General features: G+C 49.4%; 1 protein-coding gene across 3 annotated transcripts; it reads left to right on the top strand.

The window, feature by feature from the left end:
• Positions 1-327: 327 nt before the first annotated feature.
• On the top strand, positions 328-24,143 carry MERTK (MER proto-oncogene, tyrosine kinase). 3 transcript variants are annotated; one of them, XM_064145949.1, is made up of 19 exons: positions 328-429; positions 3,960-4,323; positions 4,549-4,649; positions 4,869-5,042; positions 6,994-7,080; positions 7,755-7,870; positions 10,300-10,480; positions 10,759-10,910; positions 14,820-14,970; positions 15,297-15,450; positions 16,960-17,045; positions 17,156-17,251; positions 17,863-17,943; positions 18,241-18,333; positions 18,477-18,595; positions 19,339-19,448; positions 20,142-20,301; positions 21,159-21,295; positions 23,612-24,143. In XM_064145949.1, the coding sequence occupies exons 1-19, from the start codon at positions 360-362 to the stop codon at positions 24,087-24,089; spliced, it is 2,910 nt and encodes a 969-aa protein (XP_064002019.1). In that variant the 5' UTR covers positions 328-359; the 3' UTR covers positions 24,090-24,143. The 3 variants fall into 3 exon arrangements, with proteins under 3 accessions (XP_064002019.1, XP_064002020.1, XP_064002018.1); XM_064145950.1 differs by having other exon boundaries at positions 14,817-14,970; positions 15,330-15,450; XM_064145948.1 differs by having other exon boundaries at positions 14,817-14,970.
• Positions 24,144-24,496: the final 353 nt, after the last annotated feature.

The following is a 24,496-nucleotide window of genomic DNA, read 5'->3' as shown; positions in this document are numbered from 1 at the left end:
GTTAGCTGTTAAAGGTCTTTTCCAATCTAAACAAATGATTATGTGATTCTATGATCCTGTGATTCTGCCTTCCTGGAGATAATGAATCCAGCTCAACCGCACAAAGAAGTTGTCCCTCCGTGGATAGCTGAAAGACTACCTCTTCAGCACCAGAATTGCCACCTAGCATCTGACGGGGGCACCTCTGCGACCTCTCGGGGCGGGACCACAGGCCTGGAGCGCCCTTCCCTGGTGCTTCCCAGTCCCCGCCCCACGGGAGGCGGGCCGGTGCCGGGCCGGGCCGGGCCGGAGTGGCGCCGAGGCGCGGCGGAGCGGCGCGGGGTCGGTGGCGGGGCCGGAGCTGGGGCTGGCGGCGGGCGATGGGCGGCGGGCGATGGTCGTTGCTCTCAGCGCTGCTAGTGGCCCTGCGCCCACTCAACGGAGCGGCCGGTGAGTCCTGAGCGTGTCCCGGGCTGGGGAAGCCTCGGGTGTCCGGGATTGGGGCTGCCCAGGACGGCCTGAGGATGGCGAGGCTGCCCGGGTGCCGGGGTTAGGGGGTGAGTCGGGGACGGGGTGTTCGTTCGTTTTACCTGCAGATCCTTCTTCGGTCGCTGCCGGGGAGCGATGCGTTGCATGGGCAGCCCAGTGCCCCCGCACCCCGCTTCTGCCCACTCTGCATGCAGACTAAAGCGAAGATTAAATCAGCAGTGACTTCTCCGCGAGTTTCTGGCAGCAGAACATGCCCACTAGCCCCACAGAAAGAGGAGTTTGATGTCCTAAGACACAGCTCTGCCTCTGAAGCTTCTCCCAGCACTTTGTTGATGGGAGCGAGGTTGAGGGTTAGTCCCTTCTCCCAAGAAACCACATAGGGTGAGAGAAAGAATAAGAGGACAAGAAGAGAAGTTTAGGTTGAACATTAGGAACAGTTTCTTTCTCAAAAGACTTATGAAGCCTTTGAATAGGCTGCCCGGGAAAGTGTCAGAGTCCCCATCTCTGGTGGGACATGTAGGTGCAGTGCTGAGGAACGAACGTGGTTGAGTGGATTTGGCAGTGCTGGGTTAAGGACTCTATGATCTTAAAGGTCTCTTCCAGCCTAAATGATTCTGTGATTTTGCGATCCTGTGATTCTGTGATGTGCCTGTGCTTGGCTGGGGACACGCAGGGACCAAAAGCAGGTCCGGGATTTATCTTGCTAGCATGCAAATGCTGGGACAAATCAGTGGGAAACACTGTGGTTTGTGGGACAGGGATAAGTACTGTGGTGCTGTCACGGCTGGCTTGTCAGGTCCGTGTGCTTAGTGACCCACAAACAGAAATGCAAAGGGGCAAAAGCTTTTGGATTTAAAGTGTGATGTGGGGAGGGCTGCCTGGCGTTTGGTTGTGGGCTGTGAGCTGCTGGGGTGTTGTGTGCAGCCCATGCTCAGTGGGGTCTCGGCGTGTCACTGGGATTTAGCAGGGAAGGCAGGAATGTGAGTGTTTGCTTTGGGCAGGGTGGAGTTAAAAGTGTTGACTCTCACAGCCGGAGTCTGCAGTGAGGAGAACTCACCGTGAATTTAATGTGAAATCCTGGACTGGTTGTGCTGTTTGAACCGCTAGAGTCTCCTTGGAAGACAGATGTGATCCTAGGGGAAATTCCCACAGACAAGGATGTCTGAATTCCTCCTGGCCTGTCCGGGTGTGAAGATACACTCTGAAAAAGTGCCTGAGCAGAAAACTTGCCAGCAGGTGAATTCCTTCCTGTAATGGGAAGTCCAGGGATGTGTGGAGCTATTTGGCAGACCTGGGCGTTTTCTAATCCCTTTCTTTAGTTTTGTTCTGGTCCCAGGTGTTTAAAGAGAACAGCGCTGTGCTCACAAGTAGATTTCTTTCCACACCAACTTTTCCCTCCTGCCGAGCTGTGGTAAGCAAAGGGAGCTGCTCCAGCGTGGCAGTTGCCCACGCAGGCTTTCAGCTACTTGGCTCCGCCATGGGCTTTCAGGAGCAGCCTAAGCAAATTGCCCGGGGCACACTTTAAGAGATGTCCTGCCACACAGGGCAAATCCCTTTTGAAAGTGCCGTGAAAACATCCACGTCCCAAATAGCTGAGGATGGAAAGGGGTACCAAAGGTAGTGCTGGATGTAAGAAATTCCTGTTGTTACATGAGTCAGAGAGGAAAGTATTTATCTCCTGGGACAGCAAACATCACTTTCCACTTAATCAGTATAGAAAATGAAACGAGGCTGCTATCCTCTTTGCCTTCAAATTTGAAGCAGCCTGGGGGGAGCAAAAATCATCCCAGAGGGAGGATCCTAAGGGCAACGACCACTGGCATGAGTCCGTGTTCTGGCCAGAGGTCCCTGCTGGGGGAGCTGCTCAGGCCCGAGCTGGAAGGCTGCGAAAAGGAGCATAATAAATGCAGCTTGTTGGGGCTGAATTGTGCTGGGCAGCGAGCGGCTCCGGGCTGGGTGACGTCCGGGAGAGCAGGAAGGGGTTTTGGGTCGCTGGCTTGCTCGCCTGTGGCGGGTCGCTGCGGGTCGGCGGGGGCGGGCGGCGCGGCCCGCGGCGCGGAGCAGCCACGTGCCGTGTGCTTGCGTGGGGGTGGGCGAGCTTAGGGAGCAGGTTGGAAACGCCTGGGGGATGGTGGCGCTTTTCTTTTCTGAAAGGGAAAACAGTTGTGTTGTGTGAGAGCCAGGGGAGAGCCTTGAGCTTTCCTTTGTACCGAGCAGAACTTAAAACCCCGTCTTAAGCAGAAGTAGCGTTTCTCGAGGGTTAAAAATAGCGAGCAATTTAGCAAAGGAATGCATCCACACTCAAAAATTAGGTTGTGTTTCTTGGCTCTCCGGAGAGCACACCAGGCTCAGCCCCCATTACTGGCAATAGTAATGACACAGCTTTAAAAGCTTGTTTGATGTTTGAGGACTAAGCCCTGCCTCAAAACAAACTCAGCTGAACACCAGTTAAATACAAAAGTTGTGCTTTCTACCAGCGCTGTTGGCTTTTAAATTGCGAATAGGGCTTCCCCCTCCCCCCCATTATTGAAAGAAGAAAATTAATTAAGTCGAAATTCCTCTCTAGCACAATGCCTTTGGTGAAAGCAGCAGCTCTGCTTGGGATTTCTCCGTGCCTCTGAAAGTCTTAGGAAGCTTGGAAATGGCCTGGCAGAAGCATCTACTTATGAGATATTCTCTAGATCTCTCTTCAAACATACACAGTTTTGTTTAGGAGAAATTGCTTTGTATGGAGCTGCTCTTCATCCTGTTCATGGCTGAGGTGAGAAGTGCTGGGAAGGAGGGCAAAAACACCACTACATTTGTAGAGGAGGCACAAAGCCCTCGGAAAGAGCTGGTGAATAGCCTTCCTTAGGAAGAACGTCTGGGGAAAGACTAAAGAGCAGTCGGCTCCTACACACTGTCTGAAGGCATTTCTTCATCCATCTGCAGCTGGTTTCCTGAGAAAAGCAGCTTGTTGGAGGCCCTTTGGAAAAGAGTTTGTGATTCATAGAGCATCTCTCTCTTTCAGGGACGCTCTCCTCGTCCTGGGAAGGGAGCAGCAACACCAGCAAAGAGCCTGATCTCAGAGAAATCCCTGCCAGGGATTTCTCTGCCCCAGCTGAAAATGCTTGAGATGAGGCCCCAAAAGGGGTTTATTGGAGTAAAGTCCCAAATTCCTCCTGCCCAGGGATCCAGTCCCAGGGGTGTGATGTAGCAGAAATAGCTCCTGCAGAAAGAGAAGTAGTGGAGCCCTTTCTTTAGCCAGAGCTGCTCCTGTTTGTTTTAAAAAGGCTTTTTTTGGAGGTGCTGCTTGTGCATCGCCAGTCTTGGGGCAGCCCCCAGCTCCATGTTTCCTCCTCAGGGCTGTAACAAGAGGTATCAAAGAGTTTGAATTTTTGGAGCATCTGTCAGTGAGCTGTCTTTATTAATGGAAGTGGTGGGGCTTTGCAGGGTTTTGGAGGGGGACTCTTGCTGCCTGGTGGTAATGAAACTGAGGTCATCTCTCGCAGATGATGCTGACCGAAGTCGAGATCTAAGGCTGCAGTTGTCGGCAGAGTCCCACCGCCCCGAGCGAAGCGTGGCCAGCCTTGGTCACTGGCCTCACCAGAGCACAGAGCAGTCCTGGAAGGAGCCCTCAGCCAGCTCTCTGCGGCAGATTAAATTTAACCCCACGGTGCGACACATTGTGATTAATGAACACAAGGATGTAACATTTAATTGCTCCATCAATGTACCTCAGCTCCTGCTCAGGCCAGATACCCCAGGCATTTCCTTATGGAAGGATGGGAGGGAGCTGCATGTGCTGGACCGCATTGCCACCAGCCATTTTGAGATCTCTGACGAGGAAGAAGTGGCCATGACTTCCAGCTTCAGGTAACCTGGAGGGATGCCTTACACGTTGGCTCCTTGCAAGATGTTGGTCTTGCAAAGCCAAGCTTTGGGGAATAGGGAGACACTGCTCGGTGTGCACTGTGGGGTGGCTGGTATGGATTGAAATCTACCCCAGGCTGGCAGCTTTGCTCTGTCCTCCGGTGGGAGCTGTGTGTGGGTCCGGTCTTGCTGCTAAAGCCCTGACATGGTCTCTCTTCTCTCTGGCAGCATCCTTGCTGCCCAGCGCTCAGATAATGGCTCCTATGTCTGCAAACTCAACATCTCTGACATGGAGGTTGTGTCGGATCCAATTTTGGTGCAACTGGAAGGTGAGCTGAAGGAAGGGCAGGATGGGTGTGCAAGAGGTGTGGAGCATTGTGCCCTGGTTGAGTGACAAGCCCCAGGGACCTGGGAGCTGTCATCCAGAAATGAAGATTCCTGGACAGGAAGGGGCATGTTGCACAGTGACTGGCAGGACATTTAGGGGGTGTTGACAGGGTTATGTTGCCAAGTTCTGTGAAACTCCTTCTCTGCTTGTGTCTGTGCAGGGCTCCCACACTTCATTCGTCAGCCTATGAAGCTGAATGTCACAAAGAACAGTCCCTTCAACCTCACCTGCCAAGCTGTGGGTCCACCAGAGCCTGTGGAGATCTACTGGTTTCGCAACAACATCCGACTTAATGAGAAGCCTCACATCTCCCCATCAGTACTGACTGTGCCAGGTGAGCCCAGCAGTGTCCTTGCCGTGGCCACCTGGAACACCTCTGTGTGGCTGCTGGGGAGGGAAAGAGGCAGGACACTCAAACCACTCTTTCCTAAGCAAGAAGCAGATTTTTTCTCTAGCCTGTAGCCACAGCAGCAAGCACCCTGCTGCTCTTATGGGCTGCATTACTGATGATCCCCTCTGAATGTCTTTGGGTGGGCACCTGCAGTGTGTCTTTGTAGTGGAGCGTAGGGAGAAGAGCCCTTCACTTGACATAAACCCCATCATGGTTTTGCTGCAGAGCCAAAAGAGAGGAGAGATTTCTTAATTTGCTCAGCTAATTAGAAGCTGGACTATAACTGGCTTGTCTTGGCATCCAAAGGCAGTGAAAGCTGGAAGAAGTGAGTCATTGCTCTTGGATGTTCTCACATCTGACTGGCACATGCTAGGCCAGGGCATTTGAACAGTTGCCCTCCTGTCCCAAACACCCTGTCACACTGGGAAGCACTGCTGCTAGTGTGAGCTAATGCTTGGTGTGCCTGGTGTACCATGGCAAGCCCTTCACTGTATAGCAGGCAATGTGTCCAGGAGGTACAGTCCGGCACCTCCAGTAGGGATTTTTGCACGAGATGAAAATCTGAGTGCTGTTGCTGCCCAGGTTATCTTGGATACAGTTGGGGAAGAGTGACTGGAAATCTGCCTGGTGGAAAAGGACCTGAGAACGTTGGTTCACAGCAGCTGAATATGAGCCAGCATGTGCTCACGTGGCCAAGAATGCCAACAGCATCCTGGACTGTATCAGCACTAGTGTGACCATCAGGACTAGGGCACTGGTCATCCTTCTCTCTTGGGCACTGGCGATGTCATATATCAAATACTGGGTTCAGTTTTGGGCCACTCACTCCAAGAAGGACATTGAGGTGCTCGAGTGTGTCCAGAGCTGGTCAATGAAGCTGGTAAAAGATCTAGAGTGTGAGTCTTCTGAGGAGCTGCTGAGGAAACTGGGATTACTTAGCCTGGAGAAAAGGAGGCTCAGGAGAGGCCCTCTCACTCTCTACAACTCCCTCAAAGGAGTTTGGAGCAAGGTGGAGGTTGGTCTGTTCTCCCAAGTAGCAAGTGACAGGACAAGAGTAAATGGCTTTCACGTTGTGCCAGGGGTGATTTAGGTTGGGCATTAGAACTACAGAATAGTAGAGGTTGGAGCGGGCCTCTGGAGATCATCTAGTCCAATTCCCCTGCAAATGCAGGAGCAGTTTGTTCATGGAAAGGGTTGCCAAGCCCTGGAACAGGCTGCTGAGGTAAGTGATGGAGTCTCCATCCCTGGAGGGATTGAAAAGATGTGTAAGTGTGGTGCTTACAGACGTGGTTTAGTGGTGGACTTGACAGTGCCAAGTTATTAGTTGGACTCAATAATCTTAAGGTTTGTTTCCAGCCTAAACAATTCTATGATTCTGTGGTTCTGTGCTAACACCTCAAGGGAAACAAGTAGCCCTTTCCACTCGGGTATTTCCAGTGGCCCCTAAAAGTCCTTCTGCTACCAGCTGGGAGATTTAAGCAATCTTCCAAAAGCATTAAGTCATCTGATCCAAGCTGTGGTGGTGGGCTCTTCTGCTTTCTGCCTTTCCCTTTTTGAAGGCAAAGTACATGCTTACTCAGGAGGTTGTGCAATGGTAGTGTAGAGCTGTAGAGACCTGCCTGCTATGCCACATCTCACACTGATGACATGCTTGTGCTCACAGCGTGGCAGGTGGGGAAGATGGATCTCAGAGGTCATCCTTGGGCAGTCAGTGCAGAAATACCATGAAGGGAAGTGGTTGAATGTGAAAAAAAAGGTCTTTTGTTTTGCTGGTGAGAAATAAAGCAATAAAAGGAAGACACAAAGGTTTTCTGTGAGTAGCATGTAGAAACTTACTGTGATGTGGGTGTTGTGGGCCAATCCAGTGAACAGGCCCTTGTCTTCTTCCCCACAGGTCTCAATGAAACAGCTTTGTTCAGCTGTGAAGCTCACAACAGCAAAGGACTAACTGCATCCAACCCCGGGCAGGTCAACGTGAAAGGTAAGCAGCAGCATGATAGTTTTTTGGCCTGTTGACTGCTGTCCAAACAGAAGCTGTCTTAGTCTCTGCAATTCCAAGCACTCATTCCACACAAGCTGAAGGAGGTGGTTTTAGAATTCCCATACTTCTTTTTCCTTGTTTTGAACCTACATTTAAGATCAAGTAGGATGCATGGAGTAGCACAGTCCTCCGGCATGGTTCTGTCATCCCATTGTTGCCGCTGTGGGAGGAAGCACCACAAAATGTATCTGAAAGCAGAGCTGTCAGCCCGGCAGCAGGTTTCGGAAGGGCTGTATCAGTCTTTTCCTTCCTTCACAACCAGAGCAGTGCTCACATTTTTTGGTAGAAAGTGGCAGAAATTCCTGACATTCCTAATGGAAGCCATTCCTTCACTGCAAGGAAGGTGTTCCCTGCAGTACGTCACTGCCTCTAAGCAGCCCAGACAGCTCACGTATAGAGAACACAGTCAAAATTGTCTTGAAAAGAACAATTTTCTGCTGTCCCTTCTAATGGTCTGAAACACCCAGAGCAGACCGATGGCTGCAGCTGTAGCCAGGGCAGTACCTGGGGTTGACACACAGATGGTCTGTAGCCGAGGAGCTTCAAGGAGGAAACCAGACGTGCTGCCATTGTGCTTACACTTCCAGTTGATTGCTCTTGGTTTTTGCCTGCAGGGATACCTTCTGCACCTGCCGGCGTGCATGTCCTCAACCAAACAGCCCACAGTATCGTGATATCCTGGGTGCCGGGCTTTGATGCATTCTCTGCCTTGAACAGCTGCAGCGTCCAGGTAAGCATCCACAACTCACCTTGCCCCTGCAACCCTTGTCGGATAAATGCTCCAAGGCAGGTGGAAATGGGTGTTGGTTGACATGAACCATGCAGGTTTTACCAGGGTGTTGGCTTGGGCAAGTTCAGTTGGACTGAACTTGGCAGCTCTGAAAGGGTAAGATAGCACACTGTCCCACCACTGCTCTGTGGTCCAGGCGGCTGGGCACTCTGGGGGAACACGATGTTGAGGCTGTCCAAGCTGAGCAGCAGGCAGTGCTTAGAGCTTGACTATCACCAGAGCACCACTGACATGGAAGCAGGTGTGTAAGGAGATGCTAGAAACCACCTCTATGGGGTCTGCTAACAAAAAATGGTTTTGATCTGCTTACCATGAAAGGGATAAACATATAGAGACAGGCACAGGGAGCATGGAGCTGTCTTTTGTTTCAGGGGTGGAGTGATGCAGAAATAAGGGGTGACAGGTGGTAGGAACAGGTGAGCCTATTTTTGGCCTGGAAGAGCCTATCTCTTGGGCTTGTGCCTGTGAAGTGTGCAGGAGAGAGTTGCAAGAATCTTTTCCCTTGGGCAGACATGTAATGACTCTTCATAAAGAGATGGCCAGAACTGCTCCAAGTAGCAGTCTGGGAAGCTTTGCAGCTTTGAGCTGCTACAGTCATGTGGTTGTCCTTGCTTTTACCTCCTGGTCAAACACTTCCCAACCAAGCAGTCATTCCACTGAGGTTTGAAGGTGGAGGTTTTTCTGAGGTCTGCACTTCTTGCAAGTACTGGGAAGGAGTTGAGGAGTTGTGTGTCTTCTGGACAAGTCAAGAAATGCTACCTGCATGAATACAGCTGTGGAAGGAGTAGCCACCTCCTCTGTTTGACTTCACTGAGTTTCACAGTTCAGGCTCATTGCTTACTCTCTTAAGGGCACTTTTACTGGCTAATCTATACTCTGGATGAGATAACACATGGAAAGTGACAATGTTTGAAGTCAGATAAAAGTGAAAGGAGTTACAGAGAGGAACGGTACCAGAGCTAATATTAGCACTGCATCCACTGCTGCATTCCAGCTGGAGCTCAGGAAATCGGGTGGAGAGTCAAGGAATTTCCTATGACTTAACGTTCACGGTCTGTCATTAGGAAATAAGCTTTCGAACTGGAAAACAAGACATGTCTGGCAAAAACACAGCAGTGACTAAGCCTTTTTGCTCCTGTCCCCTTTTATAATCCTGTTGCTTGAGTAGTGTGGCCCACCAGCTGACTCATTTCTGAGCACTCTGATGCTTAAAAGGGAAGCTGTTGCTGTCACACCTGCCAAGTTCAAACTGTTTAAGTTTGTGAAGCCCCATTGAAAAAAAAAAACACAGCACATTAATTTGGTGGATTTATTCCAGAAAGCAAGTTGAGGATCAAGATAGCTCAGCAAGGCTCAATCCTCAGGAGAACAGCTGCTCCAGTGGTGATTTTAGAAGGGGCTTTCATGTTCATCTGATCGCTGCTCACTTCCTTCAATGCTTTTAGTGATGGCTTAGGGACCTTCTCAGCTCTGCAAGGCTGAAGGCTGTTCTCTTCAATTTTTGCTGGGGATACTGAAACCATCCCTTGCACTCAGAGGGTATGGTTGTTCTTCAAGAAGGAAGGCAGCTCTCCTCCCCAAAATCAAGCATGGAAGCGTTTTGAGAGGATTCCATGACCTTGTGCTTGTGATTCATGCTGAAACATGTTTTGTGGGTTGTCTTCCAAGTTAACCATCTTACCCTGGTGTCTCTTGCTCTTCCTTCTTTGCTCCAACTGTCCCAGCCCAGCCCACTCTTGTGGTGCTTCCCACCAAATGAGATGTTTTCTGGAGAGCTGCAAGGGAGAGCTGTGTGGGCACCTAAATGAGCACTCAGCAGACAGACCTTTGGTTTCTCTTTGTGTAAAAGGCATGACTGGTTTGTAGTATGCTGAATTCATTTCTGCTGCTAAATGTAGTGATAGGGTCTGACAAGGTCTCTGATTTGTCCTACTAGAGCCGATGGTGATAAGTCCTGTGGTGTAATGATGTGGGGCATGAAAAAGGACTAAAAAGGAATGTCTTTTGCTTGTGACTCACTGCCTGGTATTTTTATTGAGTGCTCTTTTTGCTCCATGCCACAAGAAAGAGCAGATTATTCCTCCCTCCTCTCTCTGCAGTGATGGTGATTTAAGACATCTCTGCCATGTCTCCACCACAGCTCTATCTTCTCAGTGTTGTTGGAGCCCTCATCCCAAACTCCACAAATGGCCTGCAGTCAGCCTTCTATGTCAGAGATGAGCCAGCATACAGGAACAAGGCACTGCCAGTGTTTGGATGGGAGGCAGGGCTCTGGATCCTGTTTACAGATGTAAAATTCCTTGCCACGCATCTCACCCTGCAGGTTGCTGCTGACTAATCCCTGTTTTTTAACTGATATTTCAATTAAGGTCAAGGAAGCCATTCCACAAAGCAACATCTCACTTCTCTTCAACACCTCAGTGCCTCCCCACATGTATCACATCCAGCAGCTGGAGCCCATGGCAGATTACAAAATCCGTGTTTCCTGTGAGAATGAAGTTGGCTGGTCGGCATTTAGCCCCTGGATACCTGCCAGCACCACCGAGGGAGGTAGGAAATGAGTAGAGGAGACTGAGAAAGGTTTCGCTGCCTTGGTTGTCCAGCTGTGCTTTGTGCAGGAGTCTCTGGATTAAATGCTGGTCCAGAGTCATGGATTTGGGAAAGCAAATTTACCCACAGGCAGAAATTACCACCTGCTGAAAATATTAAAAGGCTATAGAAAATACCATGTGCTTTCTGGCTGAGCTACAGCTTCATTCCCTTCAGTCCACCACGTCTCTGCACCCTCATCTAGCTTTCCTCACCTTCTTTCTCTTTGATTCCCACAGCTCCCACCGCCTCACCATTGAATGTCACAGTGTCATTCAATAAATCCAGCTCTTCTCTGGAGGTCCGATGGGTGAAGCCACCCCTGGGGAGGATACACGGGGAACTGCAGGGCTATCACATCTGGTACAGGTGGCAGAACTCCAAGGGGTTGGTAAGTTTCTGGGGAAATGGGGAAGAATTGCTAAAGGCTGAAATAATTCCCAGCAGACATCAATCAGGGATGTCCAGTTTGGTCTTGGTGCCTCCACATATTCTTTCTGAGCTTATGTCACAGAATCACAAAATTGTCTTGAATTGGAAGGGACCTTAAAAATCACCCAGTTCCACTTCACCTCCTGCTTGACCAGGTTGCTCAAAGTCTCATCCAGACTAGTCTTAAACACTTCCAGGGATGAGGCCTCCACAGCTTCTCTGGGTAACCCTTCCCAGCGTCTTACCACCCCCATAGTGAAGGACTTGTTCCTAAAGTTCGATCTCAATCTACTCTGCTCTGGTTTAAAACCATTGTCCCTTGTCCTATTGCTACAGGCACTTATAAAAAGTCCCTCTGACCCATTTCAGGTACTGGAAGGTCACTGTAGGGTCTTCCTGGAGCCTTCCCTTCTCCAGGTTCAATAGACCCAACTCTTTCAGCTTGTCCTTGTAGGAGAGGTGCTCCAGCTCTCTCGTTATCTTTGTGGCCCTCCTCGGGACCCTCTTCATCAAATCTATGTACTTTTTCTGTTGGGGACTGAAGAGCTGGATGCAGTACTCCAGATGAGGTGCCACAAGAGCAGAGTGGGGGGACAGAATCACTCTCCTTAACCTGCTAGCCATGTATCTTTTGATACAGCTCACAATAGAGGTGGCTTTTTGGGTTGCCAGTGCATGTTGTTGGCTCATGTCCAGCTTTTCATCCACTAGCACCTCCACGTCTTCTCTGCAGATCTGCTTTCAATTCACTCATCACCCAGCCTATATTCATGTTTGGGATCATCCTGACCCCAGTGCAGGTGCTTGCACTTAGCCTTGTTGAACTGCATGAGGTTGGCATGGGCCCACCTCTCCAGCCTATCGAGGTCCCTCTGGATGGATCCCTTCCCTCCAGCGTGTTGGCTGTGCCGCACAGTTTGGTGTCATCAGCAAACTTGCTGAGGGTGCTCTAGATCCCTCTGTCTGTGTCACCAACAAAGGTGTCAAACAGCACCAGTCCCAGTACTGATCTCTGAGGAGCTTGACTCATCACAGGTCTCCATCTGGGCATTGAGTTGCACTTTCACCTGGGCTTATTCAACACAAGTGGTCTCCATTTTGTGTGTTCACATAACTCACAATAATGTCCTAAATTACCAATGTTAGGAAGAGCAGTTGCACGTTAAGGAAACAAGAGGGCTCCTATTCTCTAAACGAGGAGCAAGATGTTCTTCCCAGTGCTGCAGATCTTTAGTGTGGCCTTTGGAGTGGCAGACAAGTTCTGGCAGCATCTTTTGATACTTTTGGCCATGGAATCACTCGTAAGGTTCAGTAGAAATTGTTCCCTGGGTTTTGAATTGTTCCATACTCAAATGAGATTTATTCTGTGCATTAACTCATCTGCAAACCCATGGCACAGAGTTTCATAGCTCAAGCAACATTTTGGGGTCATATAAAGTCATCTGGCACAACTTTGCTTGCCTTTCCAGGTTTTGTGCAGCAGCCTTCAGGAGTTTTCTAGGACAAGGTTGACCTGACCTCTCAGGTAGTCCTGGGTCATCTCATCCTGTCCAGGCTGTGCCAGTGATCAAGGAACCTCCAGATAGTCATTGCTGATGTATCCAGCAGTCTCCTCTGTGCTGTGGTTTGGTCTTCCTCTGTCCCAGGCTGAAAGCAGAGAGGCAATGACAGCCTGAACCCGGTGTGGAAAAAGTGACTCACACTCTTTTTTTTTTGTAGGATGCTGCATTTTCTGTTCTCTTTTTGTGCCTGTGAAAAAAAATCATGTATAGATCCAGAACAAGTGAACTCAGGGAAACAGTGTTTTGGTCTTGTGATTAGCGTGGAGAAAAAATGCTGACATCTGTGTCATTTCTCAAGCAGAAATCAAAAACAAGACTTGCCCTTTAAGCCCTGGGAGACTCTTGTTGTTGTTGTTGTTGTTTTTTATAACACTACCCAGTTGGATGCTTATGGGGTGAAACTCTGTTTGGGTTCCTGGTCAATAATTGTTCTCATTAATACTGCCTTTTGGAAGGCTCCAAAAACCCACATAGTGGGTTCAGGAAAGAGATGGCTATGCAAGGGACATTTACTCTCTGCAGAAAAGGAAACAGTTGTGCTTGTTGCCAGTTTGTTTTGTCGTGCCCCAGGGTTTATGGAAGGTAGAAATGTGAGTCAGAGCAAAGGGCAGGGGCCAGCACAGCTTTTCATAAGGGCTATGACAGAACTGAGAGGCATGAGAATGGCTTGAACCTGTGCTGCCACCTTTCTTCAGAGCACCTGATTCTCCCATACACCTCTAAAGGTCTTCTGAGCTGATGAATGGACAGTCTGAAGCACAAAAGAAGTGTGATTGCTGTAGAGTGAAGCTTTAGTTTCTCGGAAATAAAGTCTCTGAGTTTTGCCCCTGATCAGGCTAAACATTAAATACTCCAAAATAAGAATTGATTTAACAACCCCAGCAAAATAAAGGTGGGGGCATTCTGCATTTCTGTGTCGGTGGGGCCACCTGCAGGCCTCTTCTCCACAACTAGCTTCAAAACCATTTAAAAAACTTTCTAAAAGCTGTTTTGTTTTATTCTTAAACCAGCAGTTCTTGTTTGAGCCGCAGTACTCACAAAAAAACATTAACTTTGGCAGTTCTGTCCTGCCAGAACGGCTGTCTGCTCTGCCAGTGTGCTCATGCTCTCCATGTTCTTTGATATCAGCTGGGCTCCGTCCTCAAATGACACATCAGAGCTGTCTGTGAAAGAATCCTGGTGCTTTTTCAGGCTGGTGTTAAGGAAAAGATCTTGTGTGTGTTTCTGCTGAAGGATGTTGTGAATGTGAGATGGGAGAAAAGCAGAAGTGTGGGAGCAGAGGCAGCAGCAGGTATCTGCTCACTCCAATAGCACAGATGTGCTGGGGTACATTTCATATCCACTTCTGTGGTGTTTTCATGATTGTGAGCTAAAAACGTTTCCCTCCAAGCAGCTTAAATTTACTCCTTGCCCATCAATCTCCATCAGCTCCTGCTTTTGCTCAGCCACATGGTGTCCAGCCAGACTCATGATCTGGGCTGTGCTGGCTGCTGCAGCCTACCAGATGTTTGGGACACTCCTGGGCAGCTGTATAACAGCTGGAGATCAGTGGAGGTCAGCAGCAGGCACTTTCTCAACTGAAGAAGACCAGAAAGCAAAGGAAACTTGCCTGGAAAGACTCACTTGTGTATTTACCAAGGAAAAATATCTGTTCCACAGAGCACACTACCTCTCACAAGGAAACACACCTTTGGAACTGGCAATATTATTAGCTTGACACAAAACCACAGACAGAAAATACCTGCCCTAAAATCTAATTTCTGTGGCTGGGCACTGGAACAATCAGACCAGGAATACTGAAAGCAGTCAGAGGTGATGAGTAGGAGCATTGGTGGCGAGTGTCAAGGCTCAGGGATTGCTGAGGTGTGTGGGGCAGCCTGTCACAAGACACGGGCATCCCATGCAGACAGCAAAAAGGGGTGCAAGCCTCTGCTGGTTAAGCTGACCACAAAGAAGACTGGGAGACAAAACTTGTGCTGGTGCACAAAATGCACCTCTCCCTTCCTTTGGAGGTTACGTTTCTGCCTTGTTTCTGGCTCAGGCTGCTGGTCCCACTGCTGTTGATTTGCAGTGACAGTAGCACAAGGTTTGAACAGGAAACGCCACTCAGCCCCTTTCCAGATCCCATCCGGCTCTTGCAGGCAGGGCTATTATTCTCTGTAAATAGCTTGGTGCTGCATTTCCTCTGGGCTTGTGAAAGCAAAGCAACACAGACATTTGGCAAGGGGACAATTCAGTAAATCTCCGGGTTTCCCTCCTGCCGTTTCCCTCAGCCCAGACTTTTCTTCCCTTCCTCTCTCCAGCAGAACGTCTCCACTGAAGCCCAGCAGAACACCAGCTTGGCCATCCTGCCTGTGGTGGCCACTAATGCCACCTGCTCCATCCGTGTGGCTGCTGTCACCAAAGGGGGAGTGGGACCTTTCAGCAGCCCAGTGGAGATCTTCATCCCTGGCCATGGTAAGGAGATGCACATCCCTGCCTGTGTAGCATGGGTGTAGAGGATAATGGAGATGCACAAAGAGCATGCCTCCTTGCCCAGTTGAGACCATTTGGCATCCCTCCATCCTCCTTCGGAGGAGGCAGTCAGCCAAGAATCTAGGACCTTTGGCATGTTTTGATAGCCAGGAGACACTTGCTCTCCATGAGTAGCTCTCATGCCCTCTTCTCCTGGGTAACCCTTTGGGCTTTGCTGGGTTTGGTTTCATCCCATGGGAAATTGTGTCCCAGACCCTGGGTGCTGCTGGCTGACTCTCCCCAGCTTCATTAATGGGATATTTTCTTAGGATTAATAACCTCAACACGCTCTTCAACTCCAGCCTCGGGGAACACAGACTCCTTTACCATAGCCCTGGGCTTCATCTGTGGGACGATTGCAGTGGCGCTGCTCCTCTGCTTGTCTGTGGTCATCCAGAAACGGTGCATGGAAACAAAATACGGGTAAGGCGAAGAGAAGGCAGCTTCAAGGGTGCCCTGAGCTGGGCAGCTCACGGGACAGGCGGGATGAGTGGCCAACAGCCCATGCTGGACTTTGGGGCAAGGTTTCAGTCTCTGATACTGACATTGTGCCACAAATGGCATTTTTTGTGCCTGTGGTGAGGGATTAAGAGTATTTTTACTGCAGCAATGGTACTTACCACCCCCCTTCCTTAGCCCAGCAGTTCACCTTTCACTTACTATTCTGATTTCTAAAGGGAAGTAAACTTGTGCAACTTGGTATGGGAGAGTGGCCTCAGCGTTTTGACACAGAGGTGAGAGAGCAGAGATGCCTAATATCCTGTGCCCTTTTGAAACCCCTCCTGCCTCATCACACACCAAGTCTGTCTCGGTCCAGTTGCTAAGAGGCTAAGACTTGCCTCACCAGACAGAGATGGCCCCTGGCTGCGTAAGTGGTGTTTTAATATGGACAAAGGGCTGCTTTCTGCTAAAATAAGCCAATGTTACTCACTCAGCTTTGTGACTTGCTAAGTGGCATTTCATTCCCTGTGCCGCTGGCTTCATTAAACAATTGTTGTGCTAGCAGCTTCTGTTCTAAGTACTGCCAGTTGGGTGTCTGCTGCCAAACTGGAAATGGGACATTAGTAAGATCTCTTCCCAGAAGACTTCCCAGGAAAGTGGTGGAGTTCCCATCCCTGGAGGGATTTGAGGGACATGTAAATGTGGTGCTGAGGGACATGATTTAGAGGTGACCTGGCAGTGCCGGGTTAATGGTTGGATTTGATGATCTTCAAGCTTTTTTCCAACTTACATGATTCTGTGATTCTATGATTAAGTCCTTTGGAAGAGAATAATTTCAGCAAGGAAGTTTATTGAGGTGCTGAAAGAATCTCACCTACTCTGATCTCCCATTGCTTCACCCCCATCCCAGTTTGAACATGGGTGGTGTGTAAGGATCCTTTTCCTAAGTGGTGTAGCATTGTTGCTTTCTCTTTGTGATGCTCCCTTGGAGCATTTGCTGTGATTTTGCTCCTTGGAGCTGGATCCTTGCACAGCCTCATGCCAGAGTGGTTACACAGCATCTCCCAGCAGCATGCCCACTGTTTTGGGACACTGGCATGTCCCTTTTGGTCTCTTTGTGGCTAAAGGTTCTGAATGGCTTCATGTGTGTTGACGTGCTGGAGCTGTGCATCGGACAAGAGATCACTTTAGTAGGTGGTAGATCCAGGTGCCTTCTGGTACAGACGGCTGTCAGAGTAGGAAATTAGTATCCCATTTCCTCACCCAAAACCCTCTGTGACTCACTCCTTATTTATCAAGTGCCTGTTTTCCTCAGAAGTAAGCAATGGCACTGACCCAGTCAGAGGGAAATGAAAAAGATTAGAACCAATGTGCATTTCCTTCTTCTCTACCCATACTCCTGGGCTGATGCCCACCCAGCAGTGGCAGTTCCTTCATCAGAGGAGGAGCAGCTACACATAGCCCAAGCAGGACCTGTTTCTGTCCCACCAGGAATGCTTTCAACAGGAACGACTCAGAGCTAGCAGTGAACTACACAGCCAAGAAGTCCTACTGCCGGAGGGCTGTGGAACTTACCTGTGAGTGTGTTTTGTAATCCCTCTGCAAGGAGGCTGATGATGGGGATATCTCAGCAGTGATATGTCTGCAGGATGGAGATGACCTGAGCTTCTGTTCACTTCTCCTGCAGTGGGCAGCCTTGGTGTCAGCAGTGAGCTCCAGCAGAAGCTGCAGGATGTTGTCGTGGACAGAAATGCCCTCAGCCTGGGGAAGGTCTTGGGAGAAGGTGAGTGGTGGGGCTGGGGAGCTGAGGATGGGACAGGGACTGTCACTGTTACTTACACCATCCCCTAGCTTCAGGTCCATGAGATGTGGCACAGATGATGAGTCACTAGACCAAGTGCCAGGACCCTTGGATTAGAATCATCAAATCGTTTTGGTTGGAAAAGACCTTTAAGGTCACTGAGTCCAACTGTTAACCCAACACTGCCAGTCCCACCACTAAGCCATGTCCTTCAGCACCACATCTACACAGCTTTTCAACTCCTCTGGGGATGGGGACTCCACCACTTCCTTGGGCAGCCTGTTCCAATGCTTGAAAATTCTCTCTGGGAAGAGACTTTTTTTTCCTAATGTCCAACTTAAACCTCTTCTGGCACAGCTTGAGGCTGCTTCCTCTCATCCTGTCATTTGTTCTTTGAGAAAACAGATCCACCCCTCCACCTTATTTGAACCTTCTTTCAGGTAGTTGTGGAAAGGAGATTGTAGCTTCATGTCCTCCTTCTGCAACTGATGAGACACAAGCCTTCCCTGTAGCCTTTCGGGCGTGTAGTCTCTGTTTTACGGCGTTTCAGATGTAGAACATGGTGGTATTCTTGCTTCTTTCCCATGGTGCAGGGGAGTTTGGGTCAGTGATGGAGGGACGTCTCACCCAGCCTGAAGGCACCCCACAGAAGGTGGCTGTGAAGACCATGAAGTGTAAGTCATCAGCCTGGCCTTGCAAAACTTGATGTTGTCTGTCCCAGTGGGTGCCGACATTCCTGTTACCTGTCCTGGATGCTCTCTCTGCATCTTAGCACCATTTTGTGGGTATGATGGTCTCTGCTGCAGCTCCTGGTGATGTATCAGATGGCCAAGGATGGCAGAAACACCCTGGTGGTCCCTTTTCCCTGACCCACACAGGAGCTGTGCTATGAAGGGAGGAGATGGCAGCAGTGATGTGGGTTGTTTAAGCTCTTAGGATTTTAAATTTCTTCCTTTTTGTCTCCTTCCCAGTGGATAACTTTTCCCAAAGGGAGATAGAAGAGTTCCTCAGTGAAGCAGCATGCATGAAGGACTTTGACCACCCCAATGTTATCAAGCTCCTAGGTATGGGCTGTTGCTCCCCACCCTCCAGCTGGAATTTGGGCTGAGGAGTGGGACCAGGGAGTGCACAGGTCCTCCACAGATGTCTGCAAGGGGATTGTGTGCCTTTGCCCACAGGGCCGTGCAACCTGTCTTATGTTTTGCAGGTGTGTGCATTGAGCTAAGCTCTCAGCAGGTCCCCAAGCCCATGGTGATTCTCCCGTTCATGAAATACGGTGACCTGCACAGCTTCCTGCTTCGCTCACGGCTGGAGATGGCACCCCAGGTAATGAGTGCAGGGAGCAGAGGGCCCTATGTCTGTGAGGAGCAAGGTGGCACCACTTCTCTTTTGGGGACAAATCTGCCTTTGTTTTCTGAGAGCATGAGAAGAGTTGGTTGTAGACCCGCTTCCTTCCTTTGTCAGGTGGCAGTAGTGGGATCCAGCTTCAATAAAGTTTGTGGGATTGTCTCCACCCTTTCTCTGGGTTGGACTATCTCACCTCCTCCTTGTACACACTCTCCTCCAGCCCTAGTGGTCTTCTGCAGTCTCCTACATCTTTCTCCTACCGAGAAGCCCCAAATGGGACACAGCATCAAGACATGGCTTCATGAGTGCCATATGAAAGGGAAGAGTAGTTTCTCCTGACCTGTTGGCTGTCCTCTTGCTCATGCAGCCTGCTACAAGGTTGACTTTCATTGGCACAAAGGTCTGCTGCCAAACTGTAACCAACTTGCTCTGCATCAGGGTTCATGAACCACAGAGGTACAGTGTTTGAGGTTATTGCTAAAACAATTGTCCCCACATCTGCAGCTCCTGATGGTTTATGACTCACTAAATCTTACAGTCTGAGGGTGCTAGCCCAACAAGGCTGAGAGATGCCACAGTGGCTGCTGTTGTGGATGCCGCTGATGGCGGTATCTCCACACCAGGATGTCAGCCAACAGTCCTAGATGGGGAAGTCTTCCAGACTAAACCAAACATCATTTCCAAAGAGCTTGCACTGCCTAACCTTCACCTTCCCTTCCCAGTTTGTGCCCCTGCAGACGCTGGTGAAGTTCATGGTTGACATCGCCCTGGGAATGGAGTACTTGAGCAGTCGGCACTTTCTCCACAGGGATTTGGCAGCCAGAAACTGCATGTGAGTTTGTTTTCCTATGTTTCAGTCTGAGTAGATGGACATCAGTGGGAGCCCTGTGGTTTTATAGCACAACATGGCTTCCTCAGTCTTGGGACACATGGGGAAAGAAGCCTCAGGCTTCTGCTTTATAGATGGACTCATCTGTGCTAGTTTGAAGCAAGCTAGAATGTTTTGGTAACAGAACTAGATAACGGGCAGTGAAATGAAAACAATTGTGTCTACTTCTCTCACAGTCACGCTGAGAACTTTGGGAAGAAGAAAGACTTTTTCTCCATTTTGTCTCTCTCTCTTGCTTTTGCCTTAGACCTGGTCACATCTCATTAACCCTGCTCCTACTAACCTTGCTCCCTAACCTCTTGGCTGCACCTCTCTTCTTCCTGAGAACTGGGGTAAGGTTGAGAGGACTGGGGGGAGGTGTTGGGGTGGTTTGAGAGCCCCTCCTGGGGACTTAGGTTTCTGGGAGGGGAGTTGTGCTTTTGTATTGTTTATCCTTTGTATATTTCTGTATATAACTGTATATATTGTAAATAGCTGCTTGTAAATTCTGCTAGCTGTAAATAAATTGCTTCATCTATATTCCCAGGGTCCGTCTGAGTTAGCTGGGGCAAATACAAAGTGTGGGAGGGGCGGGGTAACCCCCAAACCATCACATCATCAAACTCTTGTCTTTTATCATCCCTGTTCCCCCGACAGGCTACGGGATGACATGACAGTGTGCGTGGCAGACTTCGGGCTGTCAAAGAAGATTTACAGTGGTGATTATTACCGCCAGGGCCGGATAGCCAAAATGCCAGTGAAGTGGATTGCCATTGAGTCCTTAGCTGATCGTGTCTACACTACCAAGAGCGATGTGGTAGGTCTGCATGGCTGGGCAGGCAGACAAGAGCTGAGAATCAGTCCCTGGGTTGAGATGTCCGCCTTTGCCAAGCTTTCATAAGATCATAGAAATGTTTGGGCTGGAAAAGACCTTCAAGATCAGCAAGTCCAACCATTAACTCAGCACTGCCAGGTCACCACTAAACCATGTCCCTTAGCACCACATCTACACATCTTTTCAATCCCATCAGGGATGGGGACCTCACCACTGCCCTCAGCAGGGTTTGACAACCCTTTGGGCGAGGAAACTGCTCTTAATGTCCAACCTAAACCTCCCCTGGCACAACTTGAGGCCATTTGCTCTTACTCTATTGCTTGGTCTTTGGGTGAAGAGACTGACTCCCACCTCAGTCCAGCTTCCTTCCAGGTTGCTTTAGAGAGCAAGAAGGTAGCCAATACTGAGCTCTAGAGAGCACCACTTTGACCAGCTGCCAACTGGATTTAACTCCATTCACCATGACTATCTAAGCTTGGTCATCCAGCCACTTTTTTACCCAGAAGTGTGCACCCATCTGAACCATGAGCAGCAGCTTGTTTTGATTGTTCTTGAAGCCTCAAGTGCAAAGCCAGAGGAGCAGGAGACTCTCCGTAACAGGACGTGCTGACCTTTCACTGCCCACCCAGCCTCCTGGAATAGGTTTACTGAGTGGGCTGCTAGCCTCTTCTGTGTCATTGCTTGTTATTTCCACTTTTGGGGAGGGCAGGACTGGAGTGACAACTGTCAGCATTGTGCAGGATCCCAGCGGCCACTGCACAAGTGACCTTTCCCCATGAAAAGAGTCATTCATTCCTCCTGGAAATGTCCTTTCAGCGACTTTCCCTTTGTCTTCACAGTGGGCATTTGGCATTACCATGTGGGAGATAGCAACCCGAGGGATGACGCCCTACCCAGGGGTGCAGAACCATGAGATCTATGAGTACCTCTTCCATGGGCAGCGCCTGAAAAAGCCTGAGGACTGCCTGGATGAACTGTGAGTGCTGTAACCCTGTTTCTGCTCTGTATCTGCCTGCCGATGACCTGTGTAACATTTGACCTTAAATCATAGAATTGTTTTGGTTGGAAAGGGCCTTTAAGATCATTGAGTCCAACCATTATCTAACTGTCAAGTCTGGTGCTAAACCATGTCCCTCAGCACCACAGCTGTTCATCTTTTAAATACCTCCAGGGATGCTGGGTGATTCAATCACGTCTCTGAGGAGCCTATCCCAATCTTTGAGAACCCTTTCAGTGAAGAAGTTTCTTCTAATACCCAATCTAAACCTCACCTGTTGCAACTTTAGACCAACAGCCACCTTGCTCCAACCTCCTTTCAGGGAGTTGTAGAGAGTGAGAAGGGCTCCCCTGAGCCTCCTTTTCTCCAGACTGAACAACCCCAGTTCCCTCAGGGACTCCTCTGTTCTTCAGGCCCTTCACTAGCATTGTTGCCCTTCTCCAGACCTGCTTCAACACTTCAGTATCTTTCTTGGAGTGAAGGCCCAAAACTAAACCCAGTACTCAATGTGTGGCCTCATCAGTTCTAAGTACAGAGGATACAACAACTGCTTATGCTGTGGATTTGTGGCTTAGTTTGGCCAAAATCCTGTAAAACTGCATCGCAGCACAATTAAAGACCACTCCAGCGTGCTCTTGCTCCCACTTGCTGCAGACCTCCTCTCCAAATGGAGTGGGACAGGTCTGTACCAGAGATGATGTTACCTTGCACCTCGTTGCCTCCATTTCTTTCACAAACTAACCACTATTAAAGGCTGGGGCTTAAAAAACATGAGAAGGATTTAACCTTTTCTTCCTTGTGTGGTTGACAGGCAGGAAGTCTACAGCAGAAATCCCATCCAGTATCCTGGAAGAAAGGGGCATACTGGCAGGGCTGGCACAAAGGGCTGTGTGAGATGGGTGGGAAGTGCTGAAGTCATCTCACTGGTGCTGTGGGGGTAGGAGCAGTATCTTCTGCAGGTTATGGTGGAGGAATAACTTTTTTTATGTTTTCTTTTCTTATTAATGAAGATAGTTTTGACCAGAAGGTCTTGGGTGGTGATGCTCTTCTCTGCCCCATAAAACTCTCTGTAGTTACTCAGAGTCATTCAGTGCCTAAAGTCTTTAAATCTGGAAGGGGAAAATGTGGAACCCTCAAAACTTATCATTTTGGAGCAGCTCAGCAAGGTTTTTTTTTCCTGAGTTTTATTCCTTGATTTTCTTCTAGTGCCATTACAGCTGAAAATGTTTAACCCCTCCATTGTTAAGAGCTGCAAGCACAAACCCAGTTAAACTAGGAAAACTGCTCAGTCACTGGTTTCTTCAAGGAACATTTGCCTGTTCCTGAATGATGTGGCAAAGGAACCTTCCATGGGATCCAGCCTGCTGAAGAGCAGAGAAGATGATGTGTGCCCAGAGGTGACAGCCTGTCAGGGAGCTGCTGGGAGCTGCTGGAATGCCCTGACATCCAAGCTGGGCACTGGCACCTGTAGGAAGGACTCAGCATCCCAGGAACAGAACTGCAATGTTCCCAAGGAACTAAAATTGGTTTACAACAATCCCATGAATGCTCCAGGCTTGGGAAAAGGTAGCTGGAAACTGCCTTATCAAAAAGGACCTGAGAGTGCCTGTTGACAGCCAACTGAATATGAGCCAGCAGTGTGCCTAGGTGGCCAAGAAGGCCAACAGCATCCTAGCTTGTACCAGGAATAGTGTGACAAAAAGGACTGTCCCCTGGAACTCAGCACTGTGGGGCTGCACTCAGCACAGCTGAGGCCATGCTGGGCTCAGTTTGGTCTCACACTCCAAGAAGGACATTGAGGTGCTGCAGCATGTTCAAAGAAGGAAAATGAAGCTGATGAAAGGTGTAGAGCGTAAGTCTTGTGAGGAGTGGCTGAGGGAACTGGGAATTGTTTAGCCTGGAGAAAAGGAGGCTCAGGAAAAACCTTCTTGCTGTCTACAACTCCCTGAATGGAGGCTGTACTAAGGTGGTGATCAGTTTGTTCTACCCAAGCAATAGGACAAGAGGAAATAAACTCAAGTTGAGCCAGGCAAAATTTGGGTTGGACATGAAGAACAATTCCTTCCCCAAAAGGATTGTCATGCACTGGAACAGGCTGCCCAGGGCAGTGATGGATTCTCCATCTCTTGACGGATTGAATAGCCATGTAGATGTAATGCTGAGGGACATGGTTCAGTAGTGACCTGGCAGTGCTGAGTTAATGATTAGACTTGATGATCTTAAAGGTCTTTTCCAACCAAAATAATTCTATGATTCTATGCTCCACAATAACCATGCTCCTCTTCCAACTTCCAGGTATGAAATAATGTCTGCATGCTGGAGAGCTGACCCTGCCACTCGACCAACATTCTCACAGCTGAAGGTCCATCTGGAGAAGCTGCTGGAAAACTTGACCACCATCAGGAGAGCTGGAGATGTCATCTATGTCAACACCAGCCTGCCTGAAGAGAGCCCAGACACCACCCAGGATTCAGGCTTCCCCCAAGTGGACTCTGATTTGGACCCTGGGGACACTGCTGAGCCCTGCACCCCTGGAGCAGAGTCAGCACTGGTGGCTGTGGATGTCCACCATAATGACCCATGGGGGACGAGGTATGTCCTGGAGGAGCAGCTCAGTGGCCCCACAGAGGAAGAGGCCTATGTCCCACTACTGCCAGCCAGTGAGGAAGTCTCATCATGGACCCAGGCCAGCACCTTGCCTGCTGGCAGCTCACTTGCATCAGAGCTGCCATGCGGCAATAACTTCATGGAGGACTCAGAAGTGCTGCTGTAAAAGGGGGTGTAAAAAAGGACAGAGAGAGTTTATTTTAATAAACAGTTGGGTTTATTTCTTCCTGGGTGGTTTTCATGGCAGAGTCTGGCCCTTCCCACGAGCTTCTTCGTGGGCTTAAGTCTTGGCTGTTTGTAATTAAATGCTGTAGCTGGGAAATCAGGAAACCTGGGTATAACAGGAAGAATTTCTTCCCCTAAAGAGTTGTCAAATGCAGGGGAACAGGCTGCTCAGAGAAGTGGTGGAGTCCCCGTCCCAGGAGGATTTTTAAAGCCCTGTAAATGTGGTGCTGAGGACATGGTTTAGTGGTGGACTTGGCAGTGCTGGGTTAACACTTGGACTTGACGATACTCCAACCAAAACAAATTGGTGATTCTAGGTAGGAGGCTTTTAGTATTTGAACTTCTCAT

The sequence above is a fragment of the Pogoniulus pusillus genome, chromosome 7, assembly GCF_015220805.1.
Source record: "Pogoniulus pusillus isolate bPogPus1 chromosome 7, bPogPus1.pri, whole genome shotgun sequence".
Classification (NCBI taxonomy): Eukaryota; Metazoa; Chordata; class Aves; order Piciformes; family Lybiidae; genus Pogoniulus; species Pogoniulus pusillus.
This window is presented reverse-complemented; position numbering and strand designations above follow the sequence as displayed.

Excerpts from the sequence above, each read along its gene's own strand:
- MERTK (XM_064145948.1), top strand. The coding sequence starts at position 360 with ATGGGCGGCGGGCGATGGTCGTTGCTCTCAGCGCTGCTAGTGGCCCTG. Across the intron at positions 10,911-14,816 it reads GGCAGAACTCCAAGGGGTTG|CAGAACGTCTCCACTGAAGC; the intron begins GTAAGTTTCTGG and ends TCCTCTCTCCAG. Across the intron at positions 18,334-18,476 it reads CAATGTTATCAAGCTCCTAG|GTGTGTGCATTGAGCTAAGC; the intron begins GTATGGGCTGTT and ends TATGTTTTGCAG.